This window comes from Cucumis sativus, chromosome 6 (assembly GCF_000004075.3).
Source record: "Cucumis sativus cultivar 9930 chromosome 6, Cucumber_9930_V3, whole genome shotgun sequence".
NCBI lineage: Eukaryota > Viridiplantae > Streptophyta > Magnoliopsida > Cucurbitales > Cucurbitaceae > Cucumis > Cucumis sativus.
In genome coordinates, this window is record NC_026660.2 from 2,908,045 (window position 1) to 2,925,587 (window position 17,543).

At 34.5% G+C, this 17,543-nt stretch overlaps 2 protein-coding genes across 3 annotated transcripts; both read left to right on the plus strand.

Moving 5' to 3' along the window:
- The first annotated feature begins 378 nt into the window (after positions 1–378).
- Positions 379–6,676, plus strand: LOC101205097 (DIS3-like exonuclease 2). Of its 2 annotated transcripts, none has more exons than XM_004140926.3 (7): positions 379–847; positions 1,149–1,576; positions 1,688–1,741; positions 1,879–1,947; positions 2,590–4,809; positions 5,369–5,440; positions 5,539–6,676. In XM_004140926.3, exons 1-7 carry the CDS (start codon positions 730–732, stop codon positions 5,953–5,955), a joined length of 3,378 nt encoding a protein of 1,125 aa, XP_004140974.1. In that variant the 5' UTR covers positions 379–729; the 3' UTR covers positions 5,956–6,676. The 2 variants fall into 2 exon arrangements, with proteins under 2 accessions (XP_004140974.1, XP_011656525.1); XM_011658223.2 differs by having other exon boundaries at positions 1,262–1,576.
- A 2,536-nt stretch (positions 6,677–9,212) lies between these two features.
- LOC101219718 lies at positions 9,213–10,666 on the plus strand. The gene is made up of 3 exons (XM_004140816.3): positions 9,213–9,731; positions 9,900–9,968; positions 10,147–10,666. Exons 1-3 carry the CDS (start codon positions 9,540–9,542, stop codon positions 10,342–10,344), a joined length of 459 nt encoding a protein of 152 aa, XP_004140864.1. The 5' UTR covers positions 9,213–9,539; the 3' UTR covers positions 10,345–10,666.
- Positions 10,667–17,543: the final 6,877 nt, after the last annotated feature.

Here is a 17,543-nt window from a genome sequence, read left to right on the forward strand (position 1 = left end):
ATAATTAAAAACCTAAATGGAAGGAGAAGGAATTTTCTTCTTCTGTTCATTATCTTCAAGAGAACGGGAGAAGGACCGTCACACACGTGGAAGATCATAACCATAGTAGTAAATGTGAGATCCAATTTCATTATTTGTATATTCAACCATTTTTTTTTATTAACGTAAGTCTAATTTATGTTTTCTTTGTTGAATTGCTGATTTAAGGATTTATACTATCAAATACTAGAATTGAAGAAATGAGAATCAATTCTTTAAGTACAAATATACACGAGTTCCAAATTAAAGAAGGTGGGTTAATATAAGAGCAAAGAAAAAGAACAAAAATGGGATGAGATTTAAAATAATTTAAAAAAGAAGCGAAAGGATAGAAAAGGAGAGGAAAAGAAATGGAAAAAGATATTAAAAAAAGAAAAGAAAAGCAAAGTGGGAAGACAAAGGAATCAAGAGTCGGCGCCCTTGTCTTCGCCGACCAATCATCCCGTCCCTTTCTTCTTCTCCACAGTCTCACCAACACCAACACTCTCTCTGTTTTATAAACTCCTTCTCACGCCTTCTCTTTGATTCCTCTCCTCTTTTCTTCTTCTGGGTCTTTTTAGATCCATTTCCAAACCTCTTCTTCCCTCTGTTTTTCCAATTATTCGGAAGAAAGTTGTCTTATTCTTATCTCTCTTTCCTTTAGATTTCTGGGGTTTTTTTCTTTTTTTTCTTCTCCTTTCTTTTCTAGCTATGAGAGCAGCTGTTGAGCAATCCACTCCCGAAAGGAACGGCGATGGTGACAAGGAGAAGAAGAAAAAACGCCGATCCAATCGCCGATCTAAGCACAACCCATCTCTTACCACTTCGGGTACTCTTCTTTTTTTTAACTTCTTTTGCTTTAATTCCTCGAATTTTTCCCAATATTAATGTACCCTTGTTTGGATTTCTCCATATTGAAACCTAAGAGGGGATATAAGTCTGGTATGATTGAATGTTCTTCACACTTTTTACTATCGTAATTTGTATTTGTCTTGTTCTTCAGATTTTTTTTTTTTTTTTTTTTTTGTTGTCCAGGAAGATGGTTTTGTGTTTTGTGCTTTGTGTTCCACCAAACCATCTTTCACTCTTATTATGCTTTAACTTACAAGATATGTTGCCCCGTTTGTCAGCGTCTTACACTTCAGTCAATGGAATTCTGGGGGAGGCATCAGAGTGCATGGAAAATGGTAGAATAGATGCTAACTTAACATCACCCTCAAATTATTCTTCTTTGACACAACAGGAAAATCATTCAAATCAACAAATAGAGCATGGCTTGACCAGAGGAGATAAGATTGGCTTTAGTTCGTTGCCCCCTCTGCATATTAATGAACAAGCAGAATTATCTGCATCGCATAATTTGATGAATCAAAATCATCATTCATCAGATGCTGGTGGAAGGGTTACAAAATCATGTCCTGAACAGATTGCCAGTGGAAGGTATTCAGGGATATCTTTGAACCAGCATTCACCTCCTGCTGATGTAACTGACAATAACACACAAAGGAAATATTTTCCTTCACATTGGTCCGTAGATGATGTCAATGAAGGACTACAGGTTAGTGTGACATTCTGAATTTGAATGATGCTAGGGGCGAGTGCTTTGTCCAAATGATATCAAATTTTCTGATATAATGCAGCAATTTTGCTGTTGTTTTCACTTTTGCAGAAAGGGGGCATATTTAAAGCTTTATTTCGTGTTAATGCACACAATAGACTTGAGGTGTGTATCAAATTTCTTTGGTATATTTTATTGGAAATCCCTTTGATATATCATGCTCTGAATAATTCTAGCTACTGAGTATGATTTTTCAAATATTTCTTTTAAGTTGTCTGAAGATGATATGTTAAATCTTGTAGGCCTACTGTAAAATTGACGGATTACCCATTGATGTCTTAATCAATGGAATTGCATCTCAGAACAGAGCTGTAAGTACTCTTTCCCTTACACATACAAGCACACATGTAAACGCATGCTTGCACGCTTTTGCTCATGCGTAAACTCAAAGTTCGTTGTAGGGTTTTTGGAAGGATCAAACATTTAGGTCCATTTTTCTGTCAAATATGCTTTGATTTATGCATCTAATCTTGGAACATTTGTTCATGCTATTTGCTTGTATATTGGTGTCTATTTCCACTCCTCTATGGCCCATACTCGTATCTAGATGGCTGGACATGTATATTTATTATTTGCTTATGAGATGAGAAATTTGAAAGGTGCTTGAACGGACATGATACAAGGGGGCCTAGAAACATCAAATGAATATTTATATTTTGGGTTAAATTTTTTTCTTTATAATGTACAATAATGGAAGGAGCCAATTGTTTAGTTCTGTTGTCTGTTAACTTTCTGCTTTTCATTTGATTGTGTTAATATTCTATTGGCAAACATGCCAATGCCGTGACTTTTTCCCTTCAAACGAATGTGTAGCAACTTGTGTTTTGGCTGCTGTAGAATTGCAAGTAGAACAATCAAAATGTTAACATGGGGAAATTTCCACAATATACCTTTTCTTTCATTGAGCGGAGGAATTTTTTTATTGATTTAGATTGTTCACTGTTTTCATCTAGGTGGAAGGAGACATAGTTGCAATTAAGCTGGATCCTTTTACGTCATGGACTAAGATGAAAGGCACTAGTGAGGCCCATAACAATATGCATTCGATGGAAGATGCCAACTTACCTGCCGAGCTGACTGAAAAGAATGACCATAATTGTAAAGGCAAGAATAAGGTCGATGCCGATGTTAAGTCTGACAGTTTTAGGAGTACCTCTTTACCTGATAAAAGGTGTTGTAGTGAGGACAAAGTGTTGGATGGAGTTGCTTGTGATGTTCTTTTATCAAATTATGAACAATGTGATATAAACGAGTTATCGGTTGTCAATCCTTCCCAAGCACATCATTCTAGTAATCAAGATGATGTGTCTAAGGCAATTGGGAGGATCTGTGCATTGATTAATTTATATCCTGCAAAGAGACCAACTGGCAGGGTAGTAACCATCCTAGAAAAGTCTCGGCTGCGAGAAAATGTTGTTGGCCATCTTAATGTCAAAAAGTTTCTTTCCTTCCAGGAGTTTTATGTGAAAGAGAGTACAAAATCATGTTTATCACCATCGCAAAATTGTGGATATGTCCAGTTGATGCCTAACGATGCAAGATTCCCAATAATGATGGTTCTTGCTGGAGATTTACCCAATTGCATTAAGAAGAGATTGGACAATGGTGACGTCACGGTTGAAAATGAACTGGTGGCTGCACGAATTTATGAATGGGTTAAAGAGAGTTCATCTCCACGTGCACATGTCTTGCATGTTTTAGGACGGGGAAATGAAGTAGAGTCTCATATTGATGCTATTTTATTTGAAAATGCAATTCGTACATGTGAATTCTCTCAAGATTCACTGTCTTGCGTCCCTCAAACTCCTTGGAAGATCCCACCTGAGGAACTTCAATGTAGAAGAGATATAAGAAATTTATGTATATTTACAATTGACCCTTCCTCTGCCTCAGATCTTGATGACGCTTTATCAGTTCAAAGGTTAGCCAATGGCATATTCAGAGTTGGCATTCATATTGCTGATGTGTCATATTTTGTATTGCCAGACACTGCCTTGGACAAGGAAGCTCAAATCCGATCAACTAGTGTTTATCTACTGCAGCGCAAGATACCAATGTTGCCACCATTACTCTCTGAGAGTATAGGATCACTTAACCCTGGAGTGGATAGACTTGCGTTTTCATTGTTCTTGGACATAAATAGTTGTGGAGATGTTAAAGATTTTTGGATTGAGCGAACTGTGATATGCTGTTGTTGCAAACTCTCATATGAACATGCTCAGGATATTATTGATGGATTAATTGATTCTGATAGTTCAGAGCTTTTTGGGAATAATTGTCCCCAGTTGCATGGTCAGTTTACATGGCATGATGTCATCTCATCTGTTAAACTTCTTCATGAAATTTCAAAAACTGTGAAGGAGAAGAGATTTAGAAACGGGGCTTTGCGGCTTGAGAATTCTAAATTAATTTATTTATATGATGAATATGGAATTCCATATGATAGTATGTTTTATGAGCAAAAAGATTCAAATTTTCTTGTTGAGGAGTTCATGCTTTTGGCAAACAGAACAGTGGCCGAAGTTATATCCAGAACTTTTCCTGATAGTGCATTATTGAGAAGGCATCCAGAACCTATGTTGAGGAAACTCAGAGAATTTGAAACATTTTGTTCTAAGCATGGTTTTGAACTTGACACATCCTCTTCAGTTCACTTCCAACAGTCATTAGAGCAGATAAGGATAGAACTTCAAGATGATCCTTTGCTATTTGATATTCTTATATCCTATGCTACAAGGCCCATGCAATTAGCAACTTATTTCTGTAGTGGAGAGTTAAAAGATGGTGAAACGAGGAGTCATTATGCACTGGCTGTTCCCCTATACACACATTTCACTTCACCATTGCGACGGTATCCTGATATTGTAGTCCATCGCACACTTGCAGCAGCAATTGAAGCTGAGAAGATGTATTTGAAGCACAAAGGAGTCATACAGAAAGTTAATAGCAATGAGGAGACGAGATGTTTTACTGGCATCTATTTTGACAAAGATGCTGCGGATTCCTTAGAAGGTAGAGAAGCACTATCATCTGCAGCATTGAAGCATGGAGTTCCATGCTCGAAATTACTTTTAGATGTTGCTCTGCACTGCAATGACAGAAAATTGGCTAGTAAACATGTTGCAGATGGTATTGAAAAGCTCTACATGTGGGCTCTTTTGAAGAAAAAAAAGGTAATTGTTTTAGGCCTTCTCATATAAGTTGTGAACCTTCATGCAATGATATTTTTCATTTCTTCTAGTTGGTTTTTTCTCTCTAAACTGGTTTGGAGATCAATTGCTTTTTTGTTTCAAAATGTGAGCAGCTGTTACTACGAATTGTTTGTACTATGCTTGATTGGATTACTGCCTTTTGTCAATTTCTTTTATTCCTTAGTTTGTAGTCCAACACTCCAGCACCTTTCCTTTGTGATACTATTTCTTCACCCAAAATGCTCTATATTCCTTTCATCATTGTATGAGATAATTACATGAATAACCTAAATTCTCTGTTCTGTTGCGTACCATAAAATTCTTCCACAGATGGTATTTGTTGTGTTCTTTCCACACTGTCATTGGATTTCTACTTTTTCATGTCAAACCTTTGATTGTCTTCAAATATATTGGGTCTGCTACTTGGGTTATTCAACTAGCTTTTAGAAGATGAGGATAGCATCATCATGTTTTCTGACCTGTAGGCATTAAGTTGCGATGGATGATTGATTTATCTGTGGCCTCTTCTTTATATTTGCAGATTTTGTTCTCAGATGCAAGGGTATTGGGCCTTGGTCCAAGATTCATGTCTGTGTACATACAGAAGCTGGCTGTGAGTGTTCTTTGAACCTGTATTCTCTTTACAATGTCTGTACCAGTATCTATTATTTTCTTTTGTTTTGATTAGTTTCTCGTGGCATATGATATCAGATTGAGCGAAGAATATACTACGACGAAGTTGAAGGTTTGGCAGTTGAATGGCTTGAAACTACATCTACATTGGTGCTTAGGTTTTTTTGTTCTAGGCGCTCACATAGGAGTAGAGGTTCAGTTAAGTGGAAGGCATTGGAAGATGTTGCACTAGTTATTTCTCCTTGCGACCAGAATGTTAAAGAGAGGACGCTTGGAGTAAGTTCTAATGGAGGAGCAAGCAAAGGGGGTAGTGCTGTTGTGGAACAGGACTCCAATTTGAAATCTCATGTTTCAGATACTGGAGTTGACCCTGCAATTTTCCCCCTCACAGTAAGACTTCTCTCAACAATACCAGTAGCACTTCATGCGGTTGGTGGGGATGATGGACCCATTGACATCGGGGTTAGGCTATACATGAGCTCATATTTAAGGTAATATATGGTGTTTGATGTGGCAAATCAATTGTGCCATTCGACAGCTCCTTCAGAATGTGATATAATGACAGTTTTTTGTTCCTCTTTATTGCTTTTCTGGGAATTGCCTAGCTCTGTTGTAGATAAGAAACCAGTGCAAGGCAATAGGGTTTAGTTCCATTGGTGTAAAATCTTGCTGAAGCTTCATTAAGTAGGGAAGAAGACATGATCAATATGCTGGAGAGATGTAGATAAAAGTTGGAGAGAAATACAATGTGGCTTCAGTTCTAATTGCTCTTTAGTTATGTAGGTAAAAAAGAAAACAAGGAAGCTGGTTTCTGGAGAAGGCCATAGTTTTTTGTAGGCCAGTTCCATTCACTTGAAACTGTTTGTGATTACAGCTTGATGTTTGTATCTTACCCATCAGCAGCAACCCAGCTTCAGACTAAACATAATATTTTTCTCTTCTCATATGTTCTTTGTTTGCAGCCCAATCAAGGTTATTTTTTGGTCGTTGGGAGGCTCGAAAACTAGGTTGTATTTGATTGTTACCTCTTTAGCTACTGTTTGAATACACGTTTCCTTTATATTGAGCTACGGTGTTCATTTTACTGCAGGCACTTTTGCCTTGTGTTCCTTTCTTTGGTTGTACTTTTCAGACAAAATAATGATGATATAAACATCATATACAATTGCTCAACTTTGGTAGTTTTTGTAGTGATATTTAATAAGGATTTAAATCAGTTTAGTTTTGTTAAATTGCTGAGAAAAACAAGTTGAAATGGTGATGTTAGAGCCGGTTTGAATTTCGGCTTTGTTTCAATTAGTTCTTCTATTTCCTTTTGTTATGGAGTATTTAATAATGATTATTATTAGAACTTTTTATTAATTGTCTATTTTTTCTTTTTGTTTAAATTGACATTTCTTCATAATGAAGATTTTGTTTGTTTTTTTTTTTCAACTTACGTCCTGTGATCTCAACTATAAATCAAATATATCAATAGTAGAGTAAAAGACTCTGGATTTGACTTAAGAAAAAGTATTTTTTAAGAAAATAAATGAAGTAGTTTAAAATATATTGTGTTTTTTAAAAAAATAAATGAAGTAGTTTAAAATATATTGCATATGCATATTATATGAAATCGATCCTTTTTAGTATTGCTTAACTGGAACTTTTGTAAACTTCATCCAATTACCCAACTTGTTATATTTTGCTATGATTTTTAATATTTCTAATTAGACTATTTATGTCAATTCAAGGGGAGATACATTTGTTCAATGTTAAAATTTCTTGTTTTACATTATTGTTATGAAAATTAATAAAGTTAAGAAATTGAATTATAAGTACAAAATATATATAAAAAAATCAATTAAAAATTTGATGATGTACAATTTATAAAAAAAACAAAACATATTAGCTAAATCCAGGAATTCAAAACCAACATTTCAACACACAGACAGAAATTCTGATTCCACAAACATCACCCAAACACACATCGACAGAAATTCAGATTTCACAAACATCACTCGAACACACATTTGTAATTCCTAGGTATGAAAACCCTTCAAATAAGCCCAATCATTTAATTTTCACACACATCGATATCTTTGTAATTTTCGGGTATCGAAACTCCATCAAATAAACCTAATCATTTGATTTCTACGCATTTGATTCTGAACCGATGAGTCAAACACCCCCTTAAGATCTTAAGTATGCCAACTTATAATGCAATAATAATAAAATAATAAAATAAGAGTAAGAAACATCTCCCAAAGGTGGACGACGACCTTGAGGCCATCGTGGTTATCATCGATCGATTCTCAAAATACGCCATTTTCATTTTCACTAACAAACTATATTCTACCAAGCTGACAACACAATTGTTTTTTAAGCATGTCGTGAAGTTATGGGGAGTCCTGACAAGCATCGTGAGTGACAGAGATGGTAGATTCATTGGTACCTTATGGACCGAGTTATTTACCTTCTTGGGGATGAGCTTGAATATATCCTTAAGTTACCACCCTCAGACTGATGGCTAGACCAAACGATTTAATTGTATGCTCGAGGAATATTTACACCATTTGTTGATGTGAGACAAAAGAATTGGGTCCAGTTACTAGATGTGGCTCAATTTTGTTTTAGCGTTCAAACTAGTTCATCATCGAGGAAGAGTCCCTTCAAAATGGTAAGTGAAAGACAATCCTTAATGCCTCATATTATTGATCATCCTTATACAGGAAAAAAAGTCCACAAGCTCACAACTTTAAGAAAAAATGGAAGCAGACTACTGACATAGCTCGAGCCTACTTAGTGAAAGCCTCAAAGCGTATGAAAAAGTGAGCTGATAAGAAGTGGCGTCCTCTAGTGTTTCGAGCAGAAGATCAAGTCCTCATAAAGCTGAAAACAAAGCTTAAATTCAAAGGACATAAAGACCAGCACCTCATCAGAAAATATGAGGGGCCTGTAGAAGTCCTCAAGAATATTGGAAATGCATCGTATAGAGTGGCGTTGCCTGCATGGATGAAAATCCATGCTGTAATTCATGTAAGCAACTTAAAACCCTATCATCAAGATCTTAACAACAAGCCGCGCAACATTTCTGTTCGACCATATATCTACCTAAAGCATAAAGAAGATAAAGAAGTTGAAAAAATCTTTACTGATAGAATAAGGAAGGGTAGAAGACCCACTAGGAGAATCTACGAATTTCTAGTCAAGTGGAAGAACCTCCTCATGGAAGAAACAAGTTGAGAATGTGTCGAAGACCTTGAAGTATGGAAGGAGAAGATCGAAGAGTTCTAGCTTCGACAATCGATAGAGACGTCAACTGTTTAAGTGGGGAAGAATGTCACATGCTGTCCAAGGTGTTGTTTGTCTATGGTCGCATGCCCAAACATTCTCAAACCACCTTATCTTTTATGTCTTGTACTTAGTTTAGTCTACTACTTCCATTTTTATGTCATCGACCTTGGGTGTGACGTTTCACACTTTTTATATGCAAGTTTGCCAAAGCTAAAAAAGTTTAAAATGTAGGGGAGACCAACTAGTTGAATCTTTGACAAATAAAAGTTTTCTTTGAAATTGACCGTCTTCAATTATGTTTTTAATGCATTTCTTTCTCTCTCATATTTTATAAAATAATTTTTTAAAAAGATGAAGGGAGGCTACATCATAGTGTGATTTTGATTTGATCGCAAAACAAGTATCACACAATGGACTAGAGGCATGTGCCTCTTACCCCATGTAGATCCACCAAGACTCCATTGCATTGCCTGCAATAAATTGAAAAAACTGTATATCTAGTTCATCAACGTAAGAAAATAAATGTGTGAAGGGTGAATCGTCAATGATGAAGACGTGCTAAGTGGGTTAAACGTTCTATATGACCATGGGGTCATCTGTACAAAGAAACACCTTTTTATGGCATAATGGAAAACGATGAAAGAAAAGATCCCTAATTTCTATTTTCTGTGTGTTGTTTGGAGAAATGGGGGCAGAATACAATAGGTGAGAAACTAAGGGCGAGCTCCATTCAAGAGGGTTTAGTCGAACGATTCCGTTCTCTCTCCTCGATCCGATTTGAAGAAACAGAGAGGAAGAGCGTGATGCGAGGAACTGGAGGACCTCTTCTTTGCATTGGCGATCTTCTCTGCGATGTCGGAGAAGACGAAGCCGTAGAAGGAAAGGGTTTGAATGAAACCCCCAGATCAATTCCATCTCCATCTTCTTCCTCTTCTTCTGTTTCCACCACAATTTTCGACCTATCTCAACCCCCCGATCTCCCCAAACTCTTCCAGGTTTCCTCCTCATCCTTCCATTTCCCTTTCCAATTGTTCATTTTGCTAATATTGATTCTATCTACGATTGCGAATGTGATAAGGACTTTACCTATTTTGCTGTATGTTTATTTCCTGTTTCAAATATCATAGCTGCGAGAATTTCACCCTACCCATCTTCTTCTTCAGGAAAATTACGACCAATTGAACAAAGTATTTGATGATAATGATCACTCATGGACTGCTTTGACATTGAAGGTAGGCTGTTTCGCGTGCTGGACATTGAGTACTTATACATTGATATGAAATAATGTCTGTAGCTTACCATTCGATTTCTACAACCCGTTCTTTCCCCATTTCCTTTGATTTGAACAACTGCTTGATTTTTGGGGAGAAGCATTATTTCCTTATATATGACTAATTGGGGCATTTTCAGATGTGCAGTGCTCTTGATACTGCTACCAAGTTGGTTGAATCAACCAACTCGAATTCAAGATTTTTGTTGGAGAAGATTGTTGAGCTTGAACATGTTTTGGAAAAGGGAGATGCTACAAGAGAGGCAGCCATGGCCATCCAAACAAGCTATAGCTCTCATGTTGCTCAAGACTCCATTTCTTCTCTGAATGAAGGTTAGCATAGGCTTGTACTTCAAAGGTTTTCTCATTACTGAAGCCTGATGGAAATTTAATCTTCATAAATGCTCGTTTAGGGTAATTTACATATTCACAGCTTTGATTCATGCTCTTGTTTTTCTTATGCGGTAGGGTGTTGTTGAGAAAATTTTGTTTTCTAATTATTTGTCATCATATTTTGATTGGATTAGAATTAGTAATTCGACTAAATAGAATAAGGTTTATATTGTATTTTGGTCCCTAAAAGTTCTTTCCACTGTCCTTCCTGAATTTTCAAATATTCATTTTAGTTCTTCAACATAAAATGTTCTATTTTGGTCCAAATTTTCTTTTAGCATAATTTCTTTAGTTTTTGTTCTAATGTTAGTATATATCTACTATGAATTACATGGAATGATGCATTGTTTTGCCGTATTAATTATTATTTTCATCCAATTAATCTTTTTTTTTTGTATCTTCTCTAAACTTTAGATCTCATAAAATTATTTTCTTAGGTAGAAAAATGCAAGTACTTTTTTTTTTGTTAGACGTGCATCTCACATATACATTGGAAGAATCAATGCACCCTACCAATTCAATGTGTATAACCAACCTCAGCCTAAATAGATGCATTTAAATAGCATCTATTACATTCTACCTCAAAGAGTTACAACCACTCGATGAAGCACAACACTTCAAAAGTTACAACCATTCGACGAAGGGCAATATGAGAATTCATGTAAAATATAAGGATAAAAGTTACATGTAAAAGACTCTTCTTACATAGCCCTTTTAATATAGTAAAGATCAATGGTGTAGCTTATACGTGCTAGAAATAGCATCGTAATAAGAGCAAGATTTTCAAGTCAAGTTAGCTAGGAAAAAACATTGTGCAAGGTGTGTTTAGGGAGAAAGATGATATAGCAAGGACCAAAAGAATATAAGGGTAACAGGTTGATAGTACGTTGTAAAAAATCTATTGGGTATTGGTCTGGAATTTTCTTTTTGTAGAATTAATTGCTTTCATTGAGAAACAAAGGACAGAAAGAATAAGGGTATACAAAAAAGAACTGAGACTACAAAACTCCTTAGAGAAAGGGCTTCCAACCAAGCAAAATCTTTCCGAAAGGGCTTCCAACCAAGCAAAATCTTTCCTAGAGAATAATTACAAGAAAAATTTAAGACTGAAACCTGACCATTACCACGGACCAGACCTCACTGGGGTTTCTCCATATATACTTGAAGTCTTCTTTTCCATCACCCTGTCCAAGAAGTCCCAATTAACAATGATTGTAAGCTTTCTCAAAGTTGATTTTAAAAATCACACCTTCCTTTTTCTTGGCCCTATAATGCTCAATAGCCTCGTTCGCAGTGAGGCTTGATCAAGAATCTGTCTCCTGCAACAAAGGCTCCCTGAGCTTCAAAAATGGTCGAAGGGAGCACTTTCTTAAGCTAAAGGATCTTATACACCTGTTGTGAGACTGATGGGTTTGAACTCCTGGACCCTCTTAGCATTTTCCTTGGGAATAAGACACAAATGTTTCCAAAAGAGAGTGATTCAGAATACCACTTTCAAAAAAATGTTTGAATACATTTTCTAAGGCCCCCTTCAGAAAATTCCAATTATTTTGGGAAAAAAGCCCTGGAGAAGTCGTCCAGACCCGAAAACTTATTCCTATCACTCCAAAAATGACCTCGATTTCCTCCACAATGAAACGAGACGTCCAAGTCCTCACACTCTCTGAACGAGATGGGATTCTCCAATCAATGCTTTGAAAAAATAGTCTAGGCCTAACGACAATGCTCAACAGGTCCGACAGAAATCTTTTTCATCACCTCCTTATTGTCCTTTGTTCGAAGGGCCTATTCAATCCTTGTTTCTTCCACTTGCCACCGCATGGGGAAAAGAGGCAGAATTCATTTTCATCTTCTGGCACCAACTAGTATTCTCCTCAGCAAACTGCCCTCTAAAGAGGTTCCCTCCCCTCTTTCAGCACATGAACCACAAGTTCCTCCACCTCCACCTCCACCTCCACCTCCTTCACATCAATCTTCTCAATTTTATTGAGAATTTCCTGTTTCTAATTCTTTTATATTTCCAATAACCTGGTCTTAAGACGGTACTTGAGTATTGGTTTTGTATTTAGCTCTGGTATCTTATTCGAAAATATTAGGTTGTTTATCGTTTTTCTTGTCATCTAGATCTTTAAAGCAAAAGAATATTGAATTTTGATTCACGACCCTTTTTTTTTTTCATTTACTAAATAGATATTTAACACCCAAATGTTGTAGGATTAGGTGGATATTTGACACCCAAATGTTGTGAATTAGGCGGATACTTGACACCCAAATGTTGTAGGATTAGACAGGTTGTCTCGTGAGATTAGTTGGGTGTGACTATGGATATAAAGAAAAAACATTTCAAGGATGACTTTAGTGTAATTTAAAGGGTGATCATTTATATCATAAGAAAAAACATTTTAAGGATGACTCTAGTGTAATTTAAAGGGTGATAATTTATATCATATAATTTTTCAACGATGACTTTATTGGTATGGTATTAGTTTAACAAAGATGAATTTGAAACGGTTTACTTTAAGTCGTGATTTGGATGATAAATAGTAAAAACTGCATCCACCAACAAAATTTCTTATTTCTCAAATCTTTTCTAATTTGGAAAAGTAAAAAGGAAAAATTATCCTTTTACTTTTGAAGTTGAGTATAGATTCCTTTAGTTTATGAATTTTCAAAATGTATTTTTTTAATTTATGAGTTTTGAAAAATGAATTTAAAAAGTTCATCAAATAGTTTTACGTATTTTACATTCGAAGAATAATTTCTAAAACTATTTTTTTTCTAATTTTAAATATCATGTAATTATTTTTAAAGAATCAAACAAAAAAAAATACTTCTAGTATCTTCTAAACCTGGTTTAAAAATCTTAAAAACCAAATGAAAAAACTTGAGAATCAAATGAGTTAATTATGTAAACTTGGAAATTACGTCTTTAAAATTTATTGACCAAACACACATATTCATCAAACCTAGAGATTAAAAAGATAATTTCTTGAAGTAAAAATTATGTGGGTTCGGTTTTTTGTTTTTTAAAATTGCTTTTTATTCTTCCAACAACAAAAATGATCTTTGATGTAGATTTAAAACAGACATTATAAATGCACGTTCTTAGTTGTCATTGAATATGTTATTATAGGTTTTTATTGTCAGTTATAAATCAACATTAAAAATGGCAACAATGTTAGTTTAAAATCGACATCATAGAGGTACTACGGTGTTAGTTCTTAAGTGACGTCTATGAACGTGTTTTAAAACCTTTTAATGGTGGTTTATTTTTTATGTCGGTTCTCCGACTTTACCATTTTTTTTAATAATTGTTGAATTTTCCATTTTTTATGATGCCAAATAGTTAAAAAATGGCATTAATTATCTCGGTTTATGTTCAAAAATGTTCATCATCGTATATTGTTTAAAATATATAGAAAAAATTGTTTGCTAGCTAGAATGCCTACCATATGCATACATGTTGGGCTCCATAGCAAACCAATAACATTTCTATTTCACATGCAATAAGATCCTACACCTAAAATATCAGCACACTTCCATATAGTACTACAATATAGTACAATATAGAAAAACATGATTATTCTACTAAAAACATCAAATACATATCATCCAACACCTATACGTAGAAATATAATCACATATCAGTACACATCACTTCCAAGACTTCTATATCAATTACACACTTCCATAAAGTAATGTGGTGTCCTACCTGGCAAGCAAAAAAATATTTCTATTTATATGTATATATAATCACATATCAATATACACACTGTAAAATCGAAAACAAAAAATCTTCTAACAATGTATAGATGATGGTTAGATAATAGTTCTCCATCTAGAAACCACAATTATTACATGACCGCTTGCCCTTCCAAAAACTATGGGATGGTCTGTCCCTCTAAAAACTCATCAAGATTCAACACTTCATTATATTATCTATAGGAATCGCTTGCCCCTACAAAAGCTACAAGCAGAAAGACCCGAAACAATTATGAAATATATGGACAACCACAAACCACAAGTTTCTTCACAAACTAGAGTCAACATCTAACTTAACTCCCACCAAGATTTTAATAAACATGTACAAGTAAAACCTTACACAAATCATACAACAAAACCTTACACGAACTTGGCTATATGCATTTTTTGTATTGAACTACACAGAGAAAGAAAGATAAGGAAATAATAAGTTTAGATCATTTAGTAGATTGTAACATATAAAAAGTGAAGTATTTACTTACAAGGCTAGTAATGGAAGTACTAGAATTATGTACTACTTTGTGCATATACTTTTGGACATAGTACCCACACCATACCAAATCCAATTGATGAGGGCACTGTGTCACGCTCCGCTCCTAATGTCACTTCATGTGACCAAGTGGAGGCATGTCGTCTAATCATTCAACGTGTGTCTCTCGCGGACAGCATGCTGAACGCTTAGTAAGCAGAACAACTTCTTATACCACAAAATTTAAACATAGAAATTGGACTTGAATGAAGCAAGAAAACTTTACTGATAAACAAATTGCAAGGGTACATTTGATTCTTAGTATACAAGTTTTTCAAAAGAAGGAAAATATAGACTCAAACCTACGACTTGACTTTTCTCGCCTAGCTTCGACATGCTATGTGAGATAACAATAACCACTATCAAAATGATACAATTAAGGAGGCACAATAGGTGACTAAGACTGTAAGTTCAACGCCAGATGTCTTTCGCTACTTGAAGGGGAATAAAACAAAACAGTTGAAGGGTTAGACAAAAACGCCTAGTGAGTGGGATCTTTTATCAAATAATTTAAATAAATCAAATTTTCCTCACGAAAGGACTTACACTTTCAAAAACAAAATGAAAGAAAGTCAATCTATTCCTGCAATTGCGGTCAGTCTCACTACCTCTTTAGTTGTCGCCCCCTACCTCTTTATGAAAGGGAGATAGTCGAGTTTGTGGCCAAGTGTTTGACTTGTCAACAAGTAAAACTACAACGCCATAAGGTTGGTGGATTATTATGTCCTTTGCCAAGTCACGATTGGAAATGAGAATATATTACTATGGTCTTCTTATTTGGGCTACCCAAGACCCCAAGTGGTTTTTTTTATGGAATTTGGATAATTATGGACAAGTTCACCAAAACAATGTTTCATCCTCGTAAAAAAGACCTCCCCATTAGACAAATTGGCTAATTTATATGTTGACAAAATCATAAGTCAATATGGAAGACCTGTGTCTATAGTTTCAAATAGGGATTTTTGTTTCAACAAGTTTTCACCAAAGTTGCATGATTAAATGGTGGGTGGATGATCGGTATAACTATTTTACTAACCGCCAATGTCTTTGATCTTGCCATCATTTTAAAAAATATAACAAACTAGTAAAATCTTTACACTCTATAAAACAATTTCAAAAATGGAAAAAGCATACAATATGACAATGGAAAATACCAAAAATACCCTAGTCAACACGCGATTAATCGGTCACATGCGCACGGAGTAATATTCTTCTAAACGACCGTGTTACAACAATCTAAATGAATTATCTACGATCGTTTAGGTCATGATACATGATCATGTAGTTCTTTTTTAACGATAGAGAAAAAGATTTCAAATTTAAACGATCGTGTTGACCATAGAAAATGATTGTATTGATTATGATAAGCGATCATGTAGTCCAATGTAAATAATCGTTAAAAACTTCAAATCTAACGATTGTGTTAATCATACTAAACAACCGTACGTGTTAATCATGCTAAATAATCATGTTGACTATGGTAAACGATCGTTTAGCTCATGTCAACACGATTGTGTAATTCATTTTAAGTGATGAAAAAAAGACTTCAATTTTAAACGATCGTGGTAATCATGGTAAACATTCGTGTTGATAATGGTAAACGATCATGTTGGTCATTCAAAATGATATTTAAACGATCTTGATTTTCTCGAATATGATGAAAATGAAGAAGAACATTGAACAATGGTGAAAAAGCTTCAAAGAATGTTGCTAAAAATGATAAAGAAGAAATAGAAGATTTAAACATAAGAATAAATCGTTTAAAACCTAACTATATGAAAAAAAATTAGAACATTGAAACATTTTTTAAATAACGATGGTAGAGTAGGCTATTTGGGGTTGACAAAAATGAAAGTAAAGATTATGAAAAATGATATAAAGATGTTGATTAGGCCGAAAAATAGTAATAACAATTTTGGGTTCAAAACCACTTATGCCTTCTTGCAACAATCTATCATTCAATCAACATTACTTTTCGTTCCACTTTGACGTTGCAGTTACAAAATTTGAAAGATTTCTCAATTTTATTGGATTCATTTTCATACTTTTAAATTTCATATTAGAATGTGACCGAGTACGAAAAGAATTGGTGAGATTGTATTATTGAAAGAAAAATGATAAGCAAAAGCTAAAACAACTAACAATAATCTAAAAGTACAAATAAGGAGGAAAAGCAAAATTTAATATAAAATTTTGGGTAAATAATGAATGCTCTCACTTCATGGATATAATGAAGGGCATAGGTGTGAGCATGCCCCAAACTTCCAAATCCGTAAACACACAGCTACATGATCATGGACTATAATAATTCCATCATCCTTTTTAATTTATCAAAGAATAGTAAATAGAATTAAAAATTCATGATTGTTCTTTTGGACCATGTAAAAGAAAGAAGAAAGAAAAGAGACATGAGCTTCTACTTCAAGCAAGAAGGCTAAATGAAAACTTAAGAAAATATCAAATTATAAGATTTGAATAAAGTGACATGACATGCACCTCCTCCAACCCCAGAATAATGAGGTAAGTAAATGCCAATCCAACTCTTTTTAATACCACTTTGGTGAAACCACATTTTTTATTCTTAAAGCGAGGTTAAATTATTAATAAAAATAAGGAAAGATAAAAAGACTAAAACATAAAGTTAGAAAGTAATTTAGATATAAAACCAAAATGGAGTATTGAAAGTTGATTAATTAAAAGAGAATTGAAGGTAATAAAGTTACATATAAATCTAAAATGTAATGAATTATACTATTTGTTTCCTCATAATTTGACATCTTATGCTTGTATTTTTAGGGTGGGCATTGTAAATTTTGAGTATATATTCTTAAATTAATATTTAGTAATGTGTGA